This window comes from Vicugna pacos, chromosome 32 (assembly GCF_048564905.1).
Source record: "Vicugna pacos chromosome 32, VicPac4, whole genome shotgun sequence".
Classification (NCBI taxonomy): Eukaryota; Metazoa; Chordata; class Mammalia; order Artiodactyla; family Camelidae; genus Vicugna; species Vicugna pacos.
The window spans coordinates 18925570-18947363 of record NC_133018.1 but is presented as its reverse complement, the minus strand read 5'-3'; the positions used below and the strand labels follow the sequence as shown (position 1 = coordinate 18947363).

The 21794-nt window shown below is 44.4% G+C and overlaps 1 protein-coding gene across 2 annotated transcripts; it reads right to left on the bottom strand.

The window, feature by feature from the left end:
* Positions 1-2589: 2589 nt before the first annotated feature.
* Positions 2590-18799, bottom strand: PSMD9 (proteasome 26S subunit, non-ATPase 9). Of its 2 annotated transcripts, XM_006209510.4 has the most exons (6): positions 18545-18799; positions 14834-14936; positions 11156-11361; positions 9451-9552; positions 3130-3218; positions 2590-2810 (listed from the first exon to the last, which is right to left on the bottom strand). In XM_006209510.4, exons 1-6 carry the CDS (start codon positions 18680-18682, stop codon positions 2783-2785), a joined length of 666 nt encoding a protein of 221 aa, XP_006209572.1. In that variant the 5' UTR covers positions 18683-18799; the 3' UTR covers positions 2590-2782. The 2 variants fall into 2 exon arrangements, with proteins under 2 accessions (XP_006209572.1, XP_072808989.1); XM_072952888.1 differs by lacking the exons at positions 2590-2810; positions 3130-3218 and adding an exon at positions 7904-8046 and having other exon boundaries at positions 18545-18798.
* Positions 18800-21794: the final 2995 nt, after the last annotated feature.

The window sequence follows — 21794 nt, the reverse complement described above, 5'->3', positions numbered from 1 at the left end:
TCTTCTCTGTGGAGTTTCCTCTAGAGAAATTTTAATCATAATAATCATCAGCAGGGCCCTCTGTTTCCCATTTTGATTCCCTACCACTGAAATGTGCATTACCAGCTCTGGTTCCTTTCCACGGGAATAAAAAGAATGCCATCCTCCTGGGAAAAGCCTGCCCCAATTTTTTATAAAGATTGATCTTAGGGCCTCTCATCTTTCTAGGAATAGCCTTAGAGCCCTCTAACTCATTTTAAATATATTCATATTCCCACAGGCAGCAAAATGATAACCCAGGTATTAGTAACAATTCTAATATGAATAAGGGAAGCAGGTAGCTTAGTGGTTAAAAGTGTGGGCTTTCCAGTCAGCCTCTCCTACCACTGAATCCTAGTTCCATCACTCAGTTGCTCTGTGACCTTGAGCAGGTCACTTTATCCCTCAGAGTCTCAATTTGCTCACAGGCAAAGTAAAAATGATAACCCTACATTCTGGGATTGTGAAGATTAGATGAGATGACATATTAAAATGCTCAACACAGTTGCAGCACAGAGTGCTTGAAAAATTGTAGCAATTGTTTAAAAAGTTTTAAAACCTTCTACCGTTTTCTCTCATTTATTTCTTACAGCATACTTAAGAGGTTAAGGTTCTGAGAGTTGAAGGGGCTTATTCAAGATCAAACAGCTAGTAAGAAGCAGACCTCTCGGATGCTCAATTCTGCCACCCGAAAAATTATGGCTATGATTTCAAGTCTAGGGCTCTTAGCACAGAGCCTCTTCTGACTGCCAAACTTTGCCAGTGACACCTGATGCGCGGTGGGGGGCGGGGAGCGGGGAGCGGCAGGTGTGTGGATCCGCGGAGGCACAAAGCCCAGGAGTGGCCGGGACCTCCAGCTCAGGTCTCCCTGGGGCCCCCCTCGCCCCTCCTGGCCCGAGTTGTGCGAGCGCCCCCAGAAGCACCGGGCCCTGCCTTGCCGGGCCCCCGTCCCCGACTCACAGAGCGCGCCCACCCTGGGCCTCAAAGGCCGGGGTCCTCCCGCCACCTGGACCCCAAGCCCACCTCCTGGCCTCCAGCTGCCGCCACTTTCTCCTCCACCGGCTCTCTAGTTACGGTTGCTACCCAAGCCCCGTCCCCATGGTAACCGCCGCCGCCGCCGCCGCCGCCTCAGGCGACGAGCCGTAAAGCGAGACGCTGGACGGAGGTCACGTGCCCTGAAAGCAGTGGCGCAGGACCGGTACGCCCCCTGGCGGTCCTCGGGGGAGAGGCGCTGCCGCGTGGTTTCCGAAAGGAGACTCGCAGGAATCCAGCCAAAGGCACTGATACAGAAGACTCAGCTGCTGTCAGTTTAGGAGAATGTGAGTGATTCTTCCCACCCCCACCCTTGTACCCAATGCTGGCTGATTCATATGCATACATCTCAAAAAAAAAAAAAGTACTGGATAGGACGAGCTGTGTTTATTATAGTCTAGGGCTTACAAAAAGAGACTAGAAAACACTTGGAATTAGAACAAACAATTTAAACAGCAAACATTGGTAAACACAGCATGTCTGTGGCTACAAGAGGGGAGATACATGTGGATGTTCCGCTGGAGTACAAAGTTTGGGGAAAGACACTCAACAGGAAGGCTTTCCAATTAAGCATAAGAACCCATGGCTGGAAGCACACCCTAGTCCTGACTCCTGTCAGGGCAAGCTGGCATCTGCACCCAACCCAAGCAAATCCATCCCCAGGAACTCAAGCATGCCTCACCAGAATGTGCCAGACATCCTCTGAAACAGAAAGGGGTTTGCAAGAACTATGGAAATAAACACCATGATAGTGAGGAGAGAAAGAGAGACACTTGAGTCACCAGGAATCACTGAAACTCATGCTGCCACATTAAAGACAGAAAATAAAAGGAAGGAGGAATCAACATTTTTAAGAAGACAGGTCTGCACACACTGCTGGTTCCCCTCAGCAATGTCAACACATCTTAGCAGTCTACAAAATAGTGCTGATCTGAGGGCATGGCCAGGAGGTTCATCATAAAGTCAAATTAGAAGCTAATTTGCAGGGTCTTTTACTCCAGAAGTGAAGGCAGCTTGCTGCCCTCTGGTGGATTACAGAAGAGGAAGCCGCCACCATACTGGGCTACCAGGGGTGCCTCCTGGCTTTCAACCTATTCTTAAAGGGAGAAGTTGTGGCCCTAGAGGTCCCACTGCTGAGGTTGCAATTTCTATATCCAGAACAGCAGTGCTGCAGTGCAGACGCAGATGGTGCAGCTTGAGTGTCTGGAAACCCCATTCACTAAAGGATGATGTTCCTGAGATGATGCTGGTCAAATCCTGACTTCAGCGCAACTGTTGGTTTGTTCTGCCAACTTTCTATGAGGATGATCTAACTCCCGCCCAAGCATTGGTTTGAGAGGTTTATAGGAAATCCAGCTGGGATGATAACATGGTCATATCAGCTCTGTAAAACTGTGTTTATTTGGGAAAAAAACAAAATTTCTAGAAGAATAAAGTCATATTGGCACCTGCCATAATAATACCCGCCCACTTGCTCACGATCCAGAGGATTCCCATTTATGGCCATGGCCCTAATTTGCAAAAGATGCTAAACACAAATCAAGTTTTTAACAATGCCTTAATCCTGAGAGATGACATTGGGAGGCTACAGCGTTCCACATCCGAGAAGTTCAGGCTTCCAGCCTCTTCCAGATCCTTAAGCTTCAGGGAGAGAAGAGAAGGAGGAAATCCCCACTTGACCCAAGTCCAGGGCAAGGGAAGATGCTTTCCTGTTACTGTTCCCCAAAGACAATCATCTTTGCAAAGGAATAATGTTGCAGCTGGAAGAAAAAATGAAAAGGAACAGTGTAAGTTTGGTGGCTCCATTCAGGAAAGTCAGAAGTGAGCCCTTCTGAGCTTTTCAACTACATGCATCCATTCTTTTAAAGCAAATGCCCAGTTAATCAAGGAACCAGAGTGACCAGGGCTCCCTCCACCTCCATACCTGCAGTCTCATTCCTGCCACAAGGATTCACCATGAGTTTCTGCAGGCAGTCTGGAAACTGCCATCATTTCCCCACGACCCCGCCTCCTCCCCGCAGCTTTATGTCTGACACGCACGGACGCGGCAGTGTGAACGAACAGGCGCGGATACTTTACCCCAGCAGCCCTTTCCCTGCCCAGCGTGTTGGCACGAGTCTGAGCTGATGTTTCTCCCCTCTGCGGATCACTGTCACATTCAGGGGCTTCTGAAAGGAAAATAAGCTCATTTTATGTTCAACCTCATCAGCGCTCACAGATTCAGGCTAGGAGGAGGCTGTTTTTTGCCCACCAGATTGATAAAGATGCTTATTTCAAGCATAATTCGTACAGTGTTGAGAACGTGGGGATCTGGCACTCGTGGGCAGCCAGTGGGGCTAGAAATTTGTACTGTCTTCCTGGAGAAACACATTTCCCCTCAACAACAACAAATCTTTAAAAGGTGCATACAAGAGACACTTTGCAAAAGTACAAGATGACACATGAACAAAGTTCATTCCAGGGCTGTCTGTAAATTCAAAAACTGAAAACACCCAAAATACCCCTCAGTAAAGTATTGTTCAAATATAGTATGGTGAATAAGCAGTTTTAGTAAAAACGAAACAAAACAAAACCAGCCAAGTATAAACCCATTTGACTATATGTCCTAAAAGGACATATGTGTTATAAATCAACTATGCTTCAAAAAATAATAATACTTTAAAAATAAAAGTAAAAATTAAAAAGAAACAAAAACTCTAAAAATTCAATCAATAAATAAATAAACAGACATATGTGTTGCTTGATGCATACAAAGTTTTCTGGAAGATAAACTGTTAACAGTGGTTACTTTCAGAAAGAAGCACTAGCAGTTGGAGTAAAAAAAGACATTTACTCTTATATCTTTCTGTACCATTAATTGTTTTTTACTATGTGTATGTATTACTTTAAAAAGTCAAGTAGGTACAATACATACTAAAGAAAATTACAACTTAAAACAAGATAAAAATTACAAATTAAAATTTAAAAACTTTTGTACTTCAAAGGACACTGTCAACAAAGTGAAAAACAACCCACCAACCAGAATGGGAGGAAATACTTGCAAATCATATATTTGATAAGGGATTAATATCCAGAATATATAAAGAGCTCCTACAACTCAACAATAACAACAAAACAACCCAATTAAAAAATAAGCAAAGAACTTAAATAGACATTTCTCCAAGAAAGATGTACAAATGTACCAATAAGCATGTGAAAAGAAATGCAAATTAAAACTAAATGAGATACCACTCACACCCATTAGGATGGCTACTATCAAAAAAAACAAGAACAAAAACAAAAAAAAAAACAGAAAATAACAGGAGTTGGGAAGGATGTGGAGAAACTGTAACCCTTGTACACTGCTGATGGGAATGTAAAATGGTGCAGCCACTGTGGAAAACAGTATGGCTATTCCTTTAAAAATAGAAAATACAATTACCATTTAAACATGCAATTAAACATCTGGGTATAAGCCCAAAGAGTTCCAGAAGGACCCAGGGCCCTGAGGGGGTGAAGTTCTCCCCACCACCTCCAGCCCATCCCAGCAGCATAGCTTTTATTTGTTTGATATATTGGAATTCCCCAGGAAATTTCATTTGAAGAAAAGGTTCTGTTACTCAAAAGTGTTCAATAACTACTTTTGTAAAGAAAGACTTATACAGTATTATTAACTACAGTCACCATGTGTACATTATAGTACATAATACTCTATTGTATAGCTAAGGGAGTAAATTGCTAAGGGAGTAAATTTTACAAGCGCTCATCACATGAAAAAGAAATTCTCTAACTATGGATGTTGACATACATTAACTAGACTTACTGTGGCAATGATTTTGCAATATATACAAATATTGAATCATTACATTGTACACCTGCGACTAATATGTCAATTATACCTCAATTTTTTAAAAAGGGATTTCTAGACCCTAAGGAGCCTAAGAATATATTTAACTAGAAAAGACAGATTAAAACCCAGTAGCTATGATGAGTAATCACCAAAAACTGGAAAGAACCTAAACATCCCTTACTGGAAAATGGATAAACGATCCATTCACTGAACCGTGGAGCACTACGCAGCCACGAAAAGGGATGACCTAAAGATGCACCTGATGATGCATAAGAACCTCAGATGAATGACACTGAGTGAAAGAAGCCAGACTTAAAGGGCTTTATACTGTGCAGTTCCACTTACAGAACATTCTGGAAAAGGTAAAGCTAAAGGGATGGGCAGAGATCAGTGGGGTTTTTTGGAGGAACGAGGACAGGAAGGAGAGAAGTTAACTATAAAAGGATAAGGCCATTTTGGGTGGTGGAACTGCCCTGTATCTTCATTTGGTGACATTTATATAACTATACACAGTTGTCAAAATTCACAGTACCGTCCACTGCAAAGGGTGAATTTTGCTGTAGATAAATTATACTTTAATAAAAGCAACCAGTAGCTTTGTCTGCTGATGTGTGAATGGACTGTCCCTGGAAGGACACATGGCTAGAAAGTGGCTGCCTTTGGAGGAGAGGAAATGGACTCGGAGAGGGAGATTTTTCATTGTTAATGTTCTCTGAGTTCTGTTTTGACCATGTGTATGTGTTACCTCTTCCAGAAAAAAAAAAAGACATTTACAAAACAAACCAGTAAGAACAAGCTCAGACAATTACAAGGTGTAAAAGTATGTGCAGCAAGCCACGCAAGAGACATGAGTGAACTATAACACACTCGCAAGTGGGGGTGGGGCGGGGGCGCAGGAGGTGGGGAAGGAATGAAAAACAGACGTTGGGTAAACATCACAGAATGAACCCACATCTGCACCACCTCTCGAAACCTCATGAAAGTGATGACAGAACAGTAAAGCAATAACAAGGATACAACGCCCCAAGGATAAATAAGTAAAATGGGAAAGGAGACTGCAAAGATGAGAGGTGGCAGAGAAAATGAAAAGCTTAGAGAAACTGGACAAGTGGTAGCTGAGTAACTGGAGAAAATACAAACCCTGTGTTGTGGTTTAGGTTATGTCCACAATTGCTGAGATACTGCTTCCTTCAAGAGTTGAAGTCAAATTCCCTACCCTTTGAGTGTGGGCTGCGCTTAGCAAGGTGCTTCTAAGGAGTGGAATCAAGTGGAAGTGACAGTGTGAAGCTCCAGAGACGGAGCCGGAGAACGCGCTGCTGCCTCCGCTCTGCTTCCCCATGGATCCCCCACCCTGGGGGGCCCCGCCGCCACCGAGCAGCAGCCCCGTGGAGAGGCGCCGCGTGATGAGGGACTGAAGCCTCCCTGTGAGTAAAGCATCTTGGAAGCAGATTTTCTAACCTCAGTCAAGCTCTCAGATGACTGCAGCCTCTGATTACATCTTGACCACAACCTCATGAGAGACCCTGACCAAAACCACCCAGCTACACAACTCCTGGGTGCCGGACCCTCAGAAACTGTGAGCAACAATAAATGTTTGTTGTTTTAAGCTGCTGAAGTTTTGGGGTGACTTTTCCACTCACCAGTAGACATACAAGGTGCTATATGGCAAGGGGTTAAAAGGAAACAGGCCAGGAACAAACGGATTTGTTCCAGGGAAACGCAGAAAGGCTCAGAACCAACCAAGGCCACGGAATAAACATTCCCACATATTAGAATCATGTAACAGAGGTGGCGATAAAAATGAGCGGGTAAAGTACTAACTCTTCAGTAAATGTTACTGGGACTAATACTATTCATTTGGGGAAAAAAATTAAGTGTGGTGCCCTGCTTCACGCCATCCACAAAAGTTAATTTCAGGTGAGCCATGAACTCAAGAGAAATGAAAACGTATGTCTACACAAAAACTTATACAGAATGTTCACAGAGGTATTATTCTATTATAATTATTATTCTATAATAATAGCCAGAAAGTGGATACAACCTAAATATTCATCAATGATAAACAGATAAATAGAACGTGGTTTACGCGGTTCATCCATACAATGGGATGTTATTTGGTCACAGACAGGAATGAAGTGTTGATATACGCTCCAACATGGATGAACCTTGAAAACACAATGCTAAGTGAGAGTAGTCACAAAATATCACATGCTGTATGATCCCATTTATATGAAGTGTCCAGAATAAGCAAGTCCATAGAGACAGAAAGCAGTTTAGTGGCTGCCAGAGGTTGGTGTACACGGGGGCATGAGGAGTGACTGCTAATGGGTACAAGGCTTCTTCTGGGGGTGATGAAAGTGTTCCACAATTGACTGTGGTGATGGAGGCACAACTCTATGAATATACTAAAAATGACTGGATTACGCACTTTAAGTGGGTGAACTGTAAGGTGTGTGAACTGTACTTCAATTAAACTTATAAAAAATAAAAATAAAAGACACATTCCAGATGGATTAAAGAAAAGCTAAAGACAAAACAATAAAAGTACTAGAAGAATTGCTTTAAGCAGACACAAAATGCCAAAGCCATTAAGCAAAAAACTGACGTATCTGACAAAATACAAATTTTAAACTCGTCCACATGAGCACAAATTTGATGACGGTGTCAGTCAGTGTGGAATTGAAGGCCCGACCTCTAGCAGGGGCGCAGGCACCGGCCAGCTGTTTCTTGGCCCACTGCCTGCCTTCTGATGAGTTCCACATGGATGAGCAGTGCAGCCAAGCCGGGGTTGACTGGGCGCAAGACAAACCAAGAATTGTTGGTTGATCTGAAGATTCATTTGGGAACCAAAAACTTTACTTTGAGCCCCATATTTCTTCTGCAAAATATGGATCTTTGCCAAAAAAAAGTTTTGCTGGGGTTACATTACTGAGAAACAAGCCAAAATGATTAGGTGGAAATGTTTTTAACAGCATAGTCTGCCAGAAACTGGAAGACTGCAGCCAATTTTGAATTTCATCTTTTATTATATCTTTAAGGAACGAAATTATCAAAATGCACACAAATCAAGTTCTAATCTACTGCTGTTTGAACATCACTGTACTACCACGTATTGCACCATATTTCTTCATTTAAATTCTCAGGTACGGTTTTGGCACTGAAGAGTCCTGTAATGTTAATTCAACAAAATGAATATCTAACTGAATGAAAAAAAAAACCTTTCAAGTAATCAAAGTTACCATAAACAAAATTAAAAGGATCTAATCAGGAGAAACATACACAATATGTAAACAGGCAAAGGTTTAATATCTCAGACATAGAAAGAATTCCTATAAATCAGTTTTAAAAAGGACAAATAACCCAATAAAAAAAAGATTCACAGATAATTCTTCATCTTATTAACTCTTCATCTCTTCTCTCTTCTAATTACTGAAGCATAAATTGCTTCAGAGAAATTTAAATACTAGGATTTGAACTTAATACATAATATTCTTTGTAGTTCCTTTTTTATTTTTTCCAGAGTAAACTGCTTTTTAATAAATGACTATCCATTAAAAAAATTCACAGACAATTCATAGAAATAAAAATATAAGCATTAATGAACATATAAAAAAAGATATTCAACCTCACCGGTAACCAGGAAAATACCAAATAAAACAAGATGCCATTTCCGGAAAGCTATTAAAAGATCACTAATAAAACAGTACTATTGATGATATGATACAGCCGACCCTTGAACAGCATGGGTTTGAACAGCTTCAGTTCATTTATACATGAATTTTTTTCAATAAATACACTGCTGCGTGATCCGCGGTTGCTTGAACCCGCAGATGCAGAACCGCAGATACGGAGAGCCAACCGTGGGACCTAAGCATCTGCAGATTTTGGTGTCTGCGGTGGTCCTGGAACCAGTTCCGCGTAGATACCGAGGGACGACTGTACTCACATACAGTTGGTCAGGGTATAAATTTGTAAAACTGTTTCAAATTACCTATTAAAATTTTAAGTGTGCATTTGCTTAGAGCCTATAATTCTACTTTCTGGTATCTACTTTGAGAAGAACCCACAGGTATGCACAGCTGTAAGCAAGTGTGCACAACTGTTCACACTGGGATACAACAGGAGATGACTAAGATGTTCAGGGATAAGGCAATGGGTGGACAAATGGCAGCCCATTCACACAGCGGAGTACTATGCAGCAGTAAAAAAAAGAGCAAGGGATGTGCCCAAATGAAAAGATTTCTAAGAAACCTTATTAAATGCAAACAGGCATAGGAAGCAGGAGAGGGGTGTTTTAGATACAGTGGCCACAAAGGCCTCACTGAGAAGGTAGCATTTGTACAAGATGAAGAAGGGAAGGAGGATGAGAGGGTGAGGGAAGAAGATGAAGGAAATAAGAGGGGGTGGGGGGACAAGCATTCTAGGCAGAGGGAACAGCAAATGCAAAGGCCCTGAGCGGGGACTATGCCTGAGTAACAGCACCCTGAGGGCAGCAGTAAAGGCCCTGGCAAGGTTTCCCAGCCCTGGCAATTCCAGGGTTACTGCCCCAATGCCACGTCACCCTAACTCACCCCTTCACTGTGCTGGACCACACTGCCAATGTTATGCAGCGACTGGAAGTTCTGGGTGTTTACAGAGCCAAACTCCACAATCTCATCATCCACTTGCAGACCCTAAAGAGAGAAGAGAAAACAGAAAACCAGGCTAGAGGGTAAACATGCTGCCGGTATTTTTTACCCTCCCACACAATTTAATGTCAAGGTCAAGAGCATGTTTTCTACAGGGGAGAACAGCAGGAACGAAGCAAAGAGGCTGGGACTTACCTACCTCATGCAGGAGGGGCCAGGAGATAACTGGGCCACCTCCTCCAGGGGTTCCTCCGGGGGCAGGTCTGCCCAATGACTGATAAAAGCTATCTGATGAAAGCTGGCTGCTGTGGAGGCCAAGGAACGTGCAGAAAAGCCAAACACTGCCCTCTGGGGTCCTGACCCAGGTTCAGGGGCAAGAAGAGGCAGGCCAGTCTGGCCTATTTTGTTCAGGGGTCAGAATTTAAACATGTTTGCCTTAGACACCCCCCCAAGCAAGCAGCCACAGGCACAATGCTGACCCAGAACTAGAGTGACCCTTCAATTCTAAGAACGCATATCACCTTTCATCCCTTCAACAAATATTTGTCAGGGGCTGACGACAGCACAGTGCTGAAGCTGTGAACACAGTGGTGAATAAACGGAGCTTGTATGTGACCTACAGTCTCATGATCACTAAAGCGGACTAGCAGGACCAGTTCCACCTTCTGGAAGCTCTGTATCCTGGCACAAGTCCCTTCAGGTCTTGGAGGCTTTTCTCATGGGTGAAACGGAAGAGAGCAGTACCTACCCCAGAAGGTGGCTAATTATTAAATGGAGGTCCACATAAAAACGCGTACATGGTGTTCACAGTAGCATTATTCGTAATAGCCAGGAAATGGAAATAAACTGATGAATAGAGAAACAAAATGTGGTCTATCCACACAGCACATTATGACTCAGCGGTAAAAAGGGAGTAGAGAGATACGTGCTCCAACATGGAAATGGACCTTGAAAACATGATGCTAAAAAGGAGCACATAGTGTATGATTCCATTTGCATATATATGAACTGTCCAAAATAAGCAAATTCATAGAGACAGAAAGCAGATGGTGGTTGCCAGGGGTGGGGGGAGGACAGGGGGTTGAGGGTAACAGCTAGTCGGTACAGGGGTTCTTTCCAGGATCATGAAAGGATTCTAAAATTGACTGACTACACTAAAAACCACTGAATCATATAGGCACTTTAAATGGGTAAAAGTTATGGTATGTGAGTGATAGTCCAATAAACATGTTAAAACTTTCTAGAACACACCACAGGTGTGCAATGTGAGTCAGGACACGTGGTGCAAAGCAAGGGCTCGGGAAGTGGCATCCATCGCTGTCACTCTCATGTCTATTTTCGACATCCAACTAAAATCAGCCCCAAGAAGAGATCTTCTTTTCCCCTTGGGACATTTATCACCTTCTACCTTGTGTCCCTGGTCCCCCCACCCCCAGCCAGCTCAGTGGGCAGCAGGGGCCGACGCCCCCCTGAAACTCTGTTCCCAGCACGCGGCTGGGCTGCCAGCAGGCCTCCATCAGCGTCTGCGGCATGAGTGAGAAAGAGAGCGGCTCTGCTTGCCCACAGTCCCCCCCACCCCCACCCCCACTGCCTGCAACCCTGCCCCAAGGCCTTCTGGGTGTGGCTTTAGGCGGCCAGCCAGGCTTACTGCGATGCTGGCCGGGGAGCCGGGGCTGATGCTGTTGACTCTGGCGAAGGCCTGAGGAGGGCTGAGGCCCTGGCTCTGGCCGTGGTTCGTGGCCTCCCTGTGGGCCTCAGCCAGGTCCCGGGCCTGCTTCTCCTTGTCACGAGCGTGCAGCTGGTGCAGGGCCTCCTCCACCTGCTTCATCACCGCCTTGTGATCGTTCTGCAAACCTGGGAGGAGAGCACCATATCAGGGGCCAAGGAGGACAGCTGAGGACGCGAGACCCCCACATTCACTCACTGAATATGCAAGGAGCACTACTACGTGCCAAACATTGGGCTAGAGGCCGAGGGCCCGTCTGTGAACAGGACAGAGGGGCTGCCCTCGTGATGCTTACAGTCTTGCACGGAAAGCAGCTGTGGGACAAGTAATTCCAAAGACATCTGATGACTGTGACGAGGGCCAACCCTGCCAGGGGACCTGACCTTGCTAGTCTAGGAGCAGGGACAGCCTCCCAAAGGCAGCACCATTTCAGCTGAGACCTGAAAGGTGAGCAGAAGGAAGGACTCGTCCCGCTGAACCCATGGCCACAAACTCACATGCAGACCAGGGGCGAGCACGAGGGTCATGCAAACAAGTGAAGCCGTCGTGGGGGAGGGAGGCGTCCACTTTTCTCTTAGTGCCTCTAGAAGAAAATATGACGCCAAGCCTACTGGTGATGTCCAGTCTGGGAGCGGTGACAGGGAGAAAGGCTGGAAATTAGGAGTTTGCGGGTGAAATCCTCTGCTTTTTCTCAGTACTGATGGCTAACCTGAAATGCTGTAAAGCGCCATGCTGGTTGAGGAAAGGTCTCTGCAGGCCAGTCCAGTAGGCTGGCTGGGATTTTGATTTGGGGGGGGGGGTGATTAGGTTTCTTTATGTATTTTTTTAAATTAATTTTTAATTTTATTTTATTTTTAAGTGGAGGTACTAGGGATTGAACCCAGGACCTTGTGCATGCTAAGCACACACACTACCACTGAGCTATACCCACCCCTGATAACTTTCTTTTAACCTAAGAACACCTTCCTCTACTGCTCTGGATTCCATGCCTCATTCAAGCCAGTTCCCTGTGGGGAGCTTCAGAGGCCTGAGCAGACCAGTCCGTGTCTAGCATCCCTGGGTCACAGACTTTCAGACTTTCCAGGTGCCCTGGACTGTGGGACTGTGGACACACAAGGCTACATGACCTGGTTTCTGCTCCTGTCACTTCAGGTCAAAAAAAATTTTTTTTCCAGACAAATTATTTCCAAAGCACACACACAAAAAACAAACTTGCAGTTGTAACAAATGCAGCATGCATTAATATAAGAATTAACAACAGGGGAAATGGGTATAGAGCATGTGAGACCTCTCTGGATTATTTTCCCAATTTTTCTATAAATCTAAAACTGTTCTCAAAAAATTAAGTCTACTTTTTGAGATAAATTTGTGCCAATAGTTTTTCAAAACAAGACCAATAAAAACGAATTGCTCAACCAGACTCTTAAGTATATTAAAGTCATTAAGACGGTGTGATATTAGCACCCAAAAAGATAGATCAATGGAACAGGGTAAAAAACCCACAAAGAGACGTAAGCATATCTAAAGATTTACCATGTAATACTGTTAGCATTTCAAATTAATGGAGAAAGAACAGACTATTGAATAAACAGTGCTGGAACATTAGGCCAACTATTTGGGAGAAAATAAGTCAGTGCCTACCCTCACACTGTGGACTAGGGCTTCTCAGCTTTCCCCCAGAATCCTAACTGGGAAGCACGTGGGCCGCATCCCTAGGGAGTCACAGTGTGTAGCCAAAAGCCCCAAATTTCCCTCTAGTCTGATTGCCTCAACATGGGTTTTCCCTCCTCTGTATCTTCCTATTTGTTTTAATATTAAAATGGCACGCTTCCTTTCCCGAAATCTTCAAAGTGATGCTCTAAGAAGGTCTATGATCACACTGTGGCTCTGAGGAACCTCTGGCATCTTAAGCTGTGTCCCAACCCAGGGTTACTTGTACCCCCACTGAGAAGCCTGGCCTTATACCAAAACATGCTGCAGATGGAGTCAAGATGCAAAAGGTAGAGCAGAAGCCATTAAGGGGAAAATGTGGGCAACGAGTTCCCTTCTAATCTGACTCTGCGGTAGAGACTGCTGGTCGCCCACCTGTGGCAGAGTGAAAAATGGCCCCAAATCTTAATTCACGTCCTCATCTCCAGAACCTGTGAATATGCTACTTCACATGGCAAAGGGGACTTCACAGGTGTGCGTAAGTTAAGGGCCCTGAGACAGGGAGACTATCCTGGACTATCCCAGTGCCGGGCCCACTGTAATCACAAGGGTCTTCACAAGTGAAAGAGAGGCAGGAGAGTGAGATAAAGGGATGTGATGACAGAAGCAGATGCTGGAGAGAGGTGATTGCTGGCTCTGGAGACGGAAGGAGCTGCAAGCCAAGGAATGTGGGCAGCTTCCAGAAGCCGGAAAAGACGAGGAAATGGGTTCCTCCCTAGAGCCTCCAGAGGGAACAGAGCCCTGGTGACACCTTGATTTTAGCCCAGTGAGACCCACATGGATGTCTCACCTCCCAGAACTATAAGGTAATAAATTTGTGACATTTTAAACCACTAAGTCTGTGACGATTTGTTATAGCAGAAAAAGAAGACTAAAATATACTAGCCCACCTCTACTCTCTCTCTGTTCCTTGATAATAAATACATACACTTACCTACACATATATACATAAGTACACATACACCTACACACACACATATATATACACACACATACCTACACATACATATATAAGTACACACACGCCTACAAACATATATATACACACACCTACACATATACATACATACACATACCTACACCTATATACATAAACACATACCCACACATATACACATACATACACATACATATATACACACATGCATACACATTTATATATCCATACACACATACCTGCGCATTTATATATACATACACACACACATAAGTGAGATTTAATTTACGACAGTGACAAGCCCATCGTGGGGCACGTTCCCCAACATTCTTCCAGGCAGAGCAGCCTACGAGGGGAAAGCAGAAACTGACGCAGGGCGTGAGGGTGGGGCAGGCAGCACAGATCCTTAGAAGGAGGGGTGCCAGCTGGTCTAGGAATTTTTGTCCTTCCTACCTCATCCTTCCCTTTTATCCCGCCTGGCACACGGACATGGTGATGCTGGAGATGGACGACGTCTCCTAAGGATGGCAGAGGCTGGGTCTGGGATGGCCAGCCCTGCACTGCGTATCTCCAAATGTGTCTACTGAGGGACTGAACTCTTCTCTGTCTGAGTGACCGTGGTCAGTCACTACTGTTAACAGCTAAATATATTTCCTAACTCATAACCTATTTGATTAGGATTGTAAGCAATATCTGACTTGGGTTTCTGTTGTCACTGCAATAAATTTCCCACAATGAAGCAAAATTCTTAAAAACAAAATGAAACCATAAATATAGACTCCTGGAGTTCTAACCCATTCCTTTAGTTCTCGGTCCCTCTATAGAGACAATGAGATAATCCCATCAAGGCAGAGGTGAGGGAAGCAGATAATACGGAATCTTGGTGATTTCACTGCATGCCTTTAACATCCCCTACAGCGAGGTGCGGGGATGTCCCAGCGAGGGTCACTCACAGACGATGTTGTGCCTTGCAGTTCGGACTTGGTACAGGTCCACATCCGAACGGGGGTAGCCCTCACGGTCCACCAGCGGCTCGTTCATCCCCACGCCTTTTTGCTGGAGGGAAGAAATGAGTTTAAAAAGATTTCACAGGTATCAAGTCCTCAAGACCTCTTTCCCCTCGGACTCTTTTCCTTTGCGGTCATAACAGAGGTGACAGTAACAACACCTGCCATATGTTGATCACTTAGCACAGACCAGGTCCTCTCCCTCATCCTCTCACGACTGCTCTCTGAAGGGGGCACTATTTTTTTTACCTGACTGTTAATAACAAGAAATGCATAAATTAGTTCTCCTTTTCTGAAGCTGGAGCAGTGCAGATAAAACTAAAGACTCCTTTGAGCATCACTCCCAAGGTCAGCCTCTTCCCAACTCCTCCAAATCCTCCTTCCCACTGGCAGCTGACACCTGGCTGGTGGCCTTGGAAGTGGGAGGAGGGTGAAAGCCCCAAAGAGCACCCAGCTGAGGCAGGACTTTGGTTGTCCTGAAAATCAAAAGAGATCTAAAGGCGACTTCAGAGAGGCTTTTCATCCCTGGAAGATAAACCATATCACCAGCTGCCACCTGGGGAGAGGAACTGGGGGATGCAGGAGGGAAAGAGACTCCACTTTATGTCCTCTTGCAGACTTTGAATTTTGACCATGAGAACAAATTCTCTATTCCAAATAACACATTGATTTTAACATGTTAAAGACTTTTCCAACATAAGTCAGAGCGTGGTGCACAGAAGCAATGAAACATGTCACACGACATGTTGCAGGGACTGTGCATTCAGTCAGGCTTTGATTTCAACCTCAATTCTGCCACGTACAACCTGGGTGCTCCTGGTCAAGACCTTCACCTCTTTAGGCCTCAGCTTCCTCAATTATAAAATGGGAATAATGACATTCACCTCCCTTCCCACCTGTTCTGAGAATTTATGAGTTGACCTGTGTAGGGTGCTTAGCACAGTGTCAGACACATTCACAGTGGGGTGAACAGTGGTCCCCAAAAGATATGCCCAGGTCCTAACCCCCAGAACTTGTGAATGTGATCTTATTTGGAAAAAGGGTTTTTGCAGATATAATTAAGTTATGGATCTCAAGGATTTAGGGTGGGCCCTAAACCCAATGATGGGTATCCTCATAAGAGAAAGGAGAGGGAAGTTTGAGACACAGAGATGCAGAGAGGAGGCTGTGGGAAGGCAGAGGAAGGGTTGGAGTGATGCAGTTACAACCCAAGGATGGCCGGCAGCCACCAGAATCTAGGACAGAGGCACAGAATGGATTCCCCCTCAAAGCCTCGGAGGAACCAAAACTGCCAACACCTTGATCTCAGACTTCTGGCCTCCGTAACTGTGAGACAGCAAGTTTCTGTTGTTCTAAGCCACCAAGCTGTGGTGATTCATTATGGAGGCAATTAATATACACAGAAAGTAAGAAACAATGGCTGTAATTATTAGCACAGAGACCAGCTGCCTTGTGTACATAGGTACTAGAAGGAAGGATTCCATTCACTTCTCTCCCTTTCTCTCTGAAAGCCTCTGAGTTACACCTACTGTTTCCTGTTTGGGGAAGGGGGTCCCATATACCCCTAAGGGAGTATACTCCTACATTAAGACACAGGACTCTCAACAGATACAGTACAAATGTGTCAGGGGCTAAGTGCCCATATCTGCCTCCTGACTTCCCACAGGGACTAAGAGTTGATTGGCCCTCTCCAGTCAATACCCATCAGACACTGCTTTCCAAAGTTGGGACCCACACCACAGGCAGCTTACACGCAGGGCATTAAGCACCCCTGAGTCTGGAAAACTTATTCCCTTTCTAATTATCTTCAACCTTTCAATAATCAACAAGAAAGTCTCCATTTGGTACTTGTCTTTATATCACCTCCAGATCACTTATTACCTCTGGGTCTCCCTATTTTTTGTTTTTAATGCCTTTAGTGAGATATAATTCACATACCATACAATCCACCCATTTAAAGTGCACAAGTCAGTGGTTTTTAGAATATTCACAGTTATGAAACCATCACCACAATCAATTTAAAAACATTTCCATCATCCTCTAAAAAGAAACCCCAGACCCATTAGCAGTCACTCCCAGTCCCCCCTCTCCCCAGCCCCTGGCAACCACTAACCTACCTTCTGTCTATGGATTTGCCTATTCTGGATATTTCATATAAATGGAATCATAAAATGTGTGGTCTTCTGTGATGAATTTTTTTCACTTAGCATCATGTTTTCAAGATTCATGCACACTGTAGCATGTCAGTACGTCACTCCTTTTTATTGAATACTATCCCATTGTATGGATAGACCATATTTTATTAATCCAGTCACCAGTTGGCATATTTGGATGGATCACATTGATATACACTTTTACCTTATATTTAAGGAAAGAGATACTCATTTTTTCATACATTGCAGAGTTATAAAAGTCCCTTTTAAAATAAAATTATCTAAGTAAAAAAGTGAGTCAACTTAAAGAAAACTATCAAGGGAATAACAGTACAGGAGGTGTACAGATAGAGCATTCTGCCCACAGCAGAAAAATAACTAGTTTGAGGAACTGCTGGCCTAACACTTGAAAGCACGGATTCTGGATTTGACCGGCATGAGATCTGAATCCCACTTTGTGACTTTGAGCAAGTGACTTCCCCTTTCTGAACTTCAGGGTAACATACCAACTTCACAGAGTCTTTGAGAGGACTCCCTGATACAACACAGATATAAACCAGCACCCTTCAGGCATATAGTCAGCATCCGGAAAAATGGTACCCTGGCCTCCGTGGGATACTTCATCTTACTCCCATCACCTAAAGTGCATTCCATCCGCCCTGTATAGGATGCAATTCATTTATTCTTCCTCTGCAAATCGATTTGTGGGTTTAAACCAGGTGGCTTAAGAAAAGCTGTATCAGTTTTGAAGCCAGTCAGACTTGGGAACTAGCCCCACCACTGCCACTTCCCAGCAACATGATGCTTGGCAAGGGTTTGCATCTCTCTGGGCCTCAGTTTCCTCCTTTTATGATAAGAATAATGATGAGCCTTTCGCGTCACTCAGAGCTGCGTCCTTAGACCAGTGCCATCAGCATTGCTGGGAATTTGCCAGAAATGCAGTATCTGCTCCCGCGCCCCGCCCCCCATCATACTGAATCTCCAGGTGATTTGCATACACATTAAAGTTTAAGAAGCTCTGACGTACAGGGGTTACTAAAGCACAGGACATATGGTAAGCGTTCATCAAGGACTGATAATGGTGATTATTATGCTGCCTGTGCAAACTTATTAACTCTGTGACCTAAGTCAGCTTTAAGTAATGCCCTGTTTTCCCATCGCTAAAATGGAGGAAATAACAGAACTCACCTCAAAGGCCTGCTGCGAGGGTTAAATGAGCTAATCGATGTAAAACGCTTAACACAGCACCCAGCACCCAGCAAGGGCTCCAAAAACGCTTGCTAGAGTATCAATTATTTCTAGTTACTCACATTATTTGCCTCACTGCCTGCTGCCGACAGAGGCCGCAGTTGCGGCGCCTTGGTCCTCCTGGGGAGGGAGACCCACAGCCGAAAGCTCAAGCGGAGGCTGCCCGGGCCTCCCAGTCCCGCCGGGCCCGAGGACCCGGTCAGGAGGCCTCGGGGCTCCCCCTACGCCCGCCCCGGAGCCCCGTGCCCACACTCACGCTCTCCAGCACGTCATAATTGGCTTTGATCTGCGCCTCGATCTCCTCCTTGCGCCGTATCAGCTCCTGGATGTCGCTGACAGTCACCCCACTGGCTTCCGGGGAGCTTTCGCTCTGCCTAGTTTCTTCCTCTGACATCGTGGACCTCGGCCCGGGATCCTGGACAGCCGGGTCCCCGGCTGCGGACGCCCGAGGAAACTGTGGCTACGGCTCCGCCAGCGGGCCAAAACACCGCGGCTATTCGCGGGCGCGAGGAAAAGCGAGGGGCGTGGTTTGTTGGGGCGTGGTCACCGGAAGCCCCACCCTGCCGGAACACGTGGTCCTGCGGTGACTCGGCAAAGGGCAGTATGAGGACGAACGGATTCATAGTCCCCACCTTAGCGCTGACTCCAACCGAGGCAAGATGAACTCTCCCTGGCTGACTCATTTTCTTTCCTCGTTCGTTCGCAACTATTTATTGAGCGCCTACTCTATGTATGTCTGAGAGCACTGTGCATGGTGCTCCAATTCAGCTCTTTTCAAAGCCCTTGAGGGTTTACAGTACATATCCAGATTCCTTAATGCCCCATTTTACAAAGCCTACAAGCTTCGTTCAAATCCAGGCTCTTGCCCCTACTGCAAGTAGTGACTTTAGATAAATTATTTCACTTCTCTGACCCTTAGTTTCCTCATCTATAAGTTGGTTAGATATTGATAGCAAGCTATCTCATAGAGCTGTCATTTACTGACAAATATTGAATGCCTCCTTTGCGCCATACACTGCCCTAAGTGCTGGAGGGGTAAAGAATTGAGTACTGGGCTCAGTGCCTGTCTCATATTAAGGTCTCTATAAATTTTAGTAGAAAGAGTACTGATGAAAATAATAGTAATATGAACAATTTATCAAGTACTTATAATGTGTCACACTGTTCTAAGGGCCCTATGTGTATTAATTCAACAGCCTCATAAAACCAGGATGATTATTACCCTCACTTGACAGCTGAGAAAACCATCTCAATAACCCACTTGCCCAACCAGCAAAGAAAGCAGCCCAAATTTGAAGCCAGCTTAACCAAATGGTGACACTTAAGATCTTAACAGGTGCCCCGGAATATTTTGCACTGAAAAGGCCACACCATCACGTATGTAGTGGTCAAACATGTTTGCCCTGAATCCAATCATGAAAAACAAACAGACAAACCCAAACTGAGGGACATTCTTCAAAACAACTGGCCTGAACTCTTCAAAAAGGTTGTTATTGTGAAACACACACATAGAAACTAGGCAATCACCTAGAGTAAAAAAGACTAAAGAGACACAACAATTAAATGCAATGTGTGATCCTTGAGTGTATCTTGGTTCCCTTCAAAAAAAAAAAAAAAGCTACAAAGGACATCCTTAGGACAACTGGGGACACTGAATATGAATAACATAGTATCAATTTTAAATTTCCTTATTTTGATACTTGTGGTTATTTAAGACAATGTCCTTACAAATGCACCCTGTAGTATTTAGGAGCAAGAGAAGCAACTTACTTTCAAGTGGTTCAGAAAAAAATCCTTATATATATTTGCAGACAGGAGAACAAAATGGTAAATGTGACAAAGTATAAATACTTGGTGACTCTGGGTGAAACATGCAGGAACATTCTTTTTACTGTCATTGCAACTTTTCTGTAAGTTTGAAATTATTTCAAAATAAAGAGTTGCTAAAAAAATCTTTATACAGAAAAAGAAGAACCAATTAAATTAGGCTTCCTATATTTTGTTCAATTATTTCTTTTAAATAAACTAACATTTCTAACATTGATGCAAAAAAAAAAGAAACGAAAGAGAGACACAATAACTAAATTGCAATACACGATCCTTGATGGAATTTCTTTAATTAAAAGTAGCAGCTTTAAAAGACATTATTGGGACAATTGGTGAAATTTGAATATGGACTTGTATTATAGTTAATCGATGTTAAATTTCCTCAGTAAGATTATGGTATTGTGATTACATAAGAGAGTCTTCTTATTCAAAGGAGATAAATGTTACAATATTTCAAGGTACAGCATCCTGATTTCTGCAACAAATTTGCAAGTGGTTGGGTTAGTGGGGGAAGCAATACATACACAGATACATGTATATATAAAGAGAGACAGAGACCAAGAGAGAAAAAGAGAGAAAGGCAAAATGTACCAATAGGTAACTCTATGTGATGGTACATGGATGTTCATGGAAACTATTTTGCAACTCTTGTGAGGTTTGAAATTTTTCCAAATACAAAGGGTGGGGAGAAGATTCTCACCTATGCAGTGGGAAACCAGAGCTATTGTTAAAGTCACTATATTATGTTGTTATTATAATGAACCTAAACCCTGTCACTTCTACTGCCTTCATAGCTCTCAAAGCCATTCCATCACCCCCACTTCTGCTCTCATGCCACCACCCCAATCTCTTTTCAGAAGGCAGAGGCCTCTGAACTTGTCTCTATTTCCAGTTGACCCTTTCAGCCTCTCCACACAGCAGCCAGAATAACCTACCCAAAGAATAGCATTATCACCCTGCTGCTTAAAAGGTTTCAATGACTTTCCAGCACCTTCTCTCATCCTTCTGATACTTGCTTGCCTTTTGACCCCTGTGCACACGCACACATGCACACACTCCCACACACCCCTTATTTCCAGCCACACTGAATTTCTAGCAGTTTCTGGCACATTTATTGCTTGGTCTCTCTCAGCAACAGGTCTTGGCACCTACTCCTCCCTTCTCTAGGTGACACCACCTCCGGCCAAGCTGATTTCAGCTCCTCCTTCAAGCTCCATCCAGCACAAACATTACCTCTCCTGGGAATCATTCTCTGACCTGCCCCAAAACCGGACTGTTTACTGCACTTTTCATCTGTGTGGTAAATGCACCTGTACGTGTGTGTAACGCACTGGGGACTCAGAGGATGTGGACAGATGCTTATCTTTAGATGTTTGACTGAGTGTTTAAGTGAGGATTCTCAGGTAACAGACAGAAGAGCCTGCTCCTTCCCCATTCTGTTTATGCAGGTTTGTCTTACCTGCAGTGGCCACTGGCAGCCAACATAGGCTTGGTTTTACAAACCTGCCAAGATCTAGAACTTAAATTGTTTGCCTTTTCAAAATATCCATGTCTTTCACTGTCATTTCAGAGCAAGGAGACCAGGAAATATGGAATGGGGAAGTGGAGCCAGGGGGACGAGAGCTCCCCTCAGGACCTGGGTGGGGCATGACCCTACTACCTGCTTTAAGGACTCTGCA

Coding starts and splice junctions, on each gene's coding strand:
- PSMD9 (XM_006209510.4), bottom strand. CDS start 18,682: ATGTCAGAGGAAGAAACTAGGCAGAGCGAAAGCTCCCCGGAAGCCAGT. Junction 9,553..11,155: donor GCTCCCCGGCCAGCATCGCA/GTAAGCCTGGCT, acceptor TTCTCTCTTTAG/GGTCTGCAAGTGGATGATGA. Junction 3,219..9,450: donor TGGTCCAGCACAGTGAAGGG/GTGAGTTAGGGT, acceptor TTTTCCTTTCAG/AAGCCCCTGAATGTGACAGT.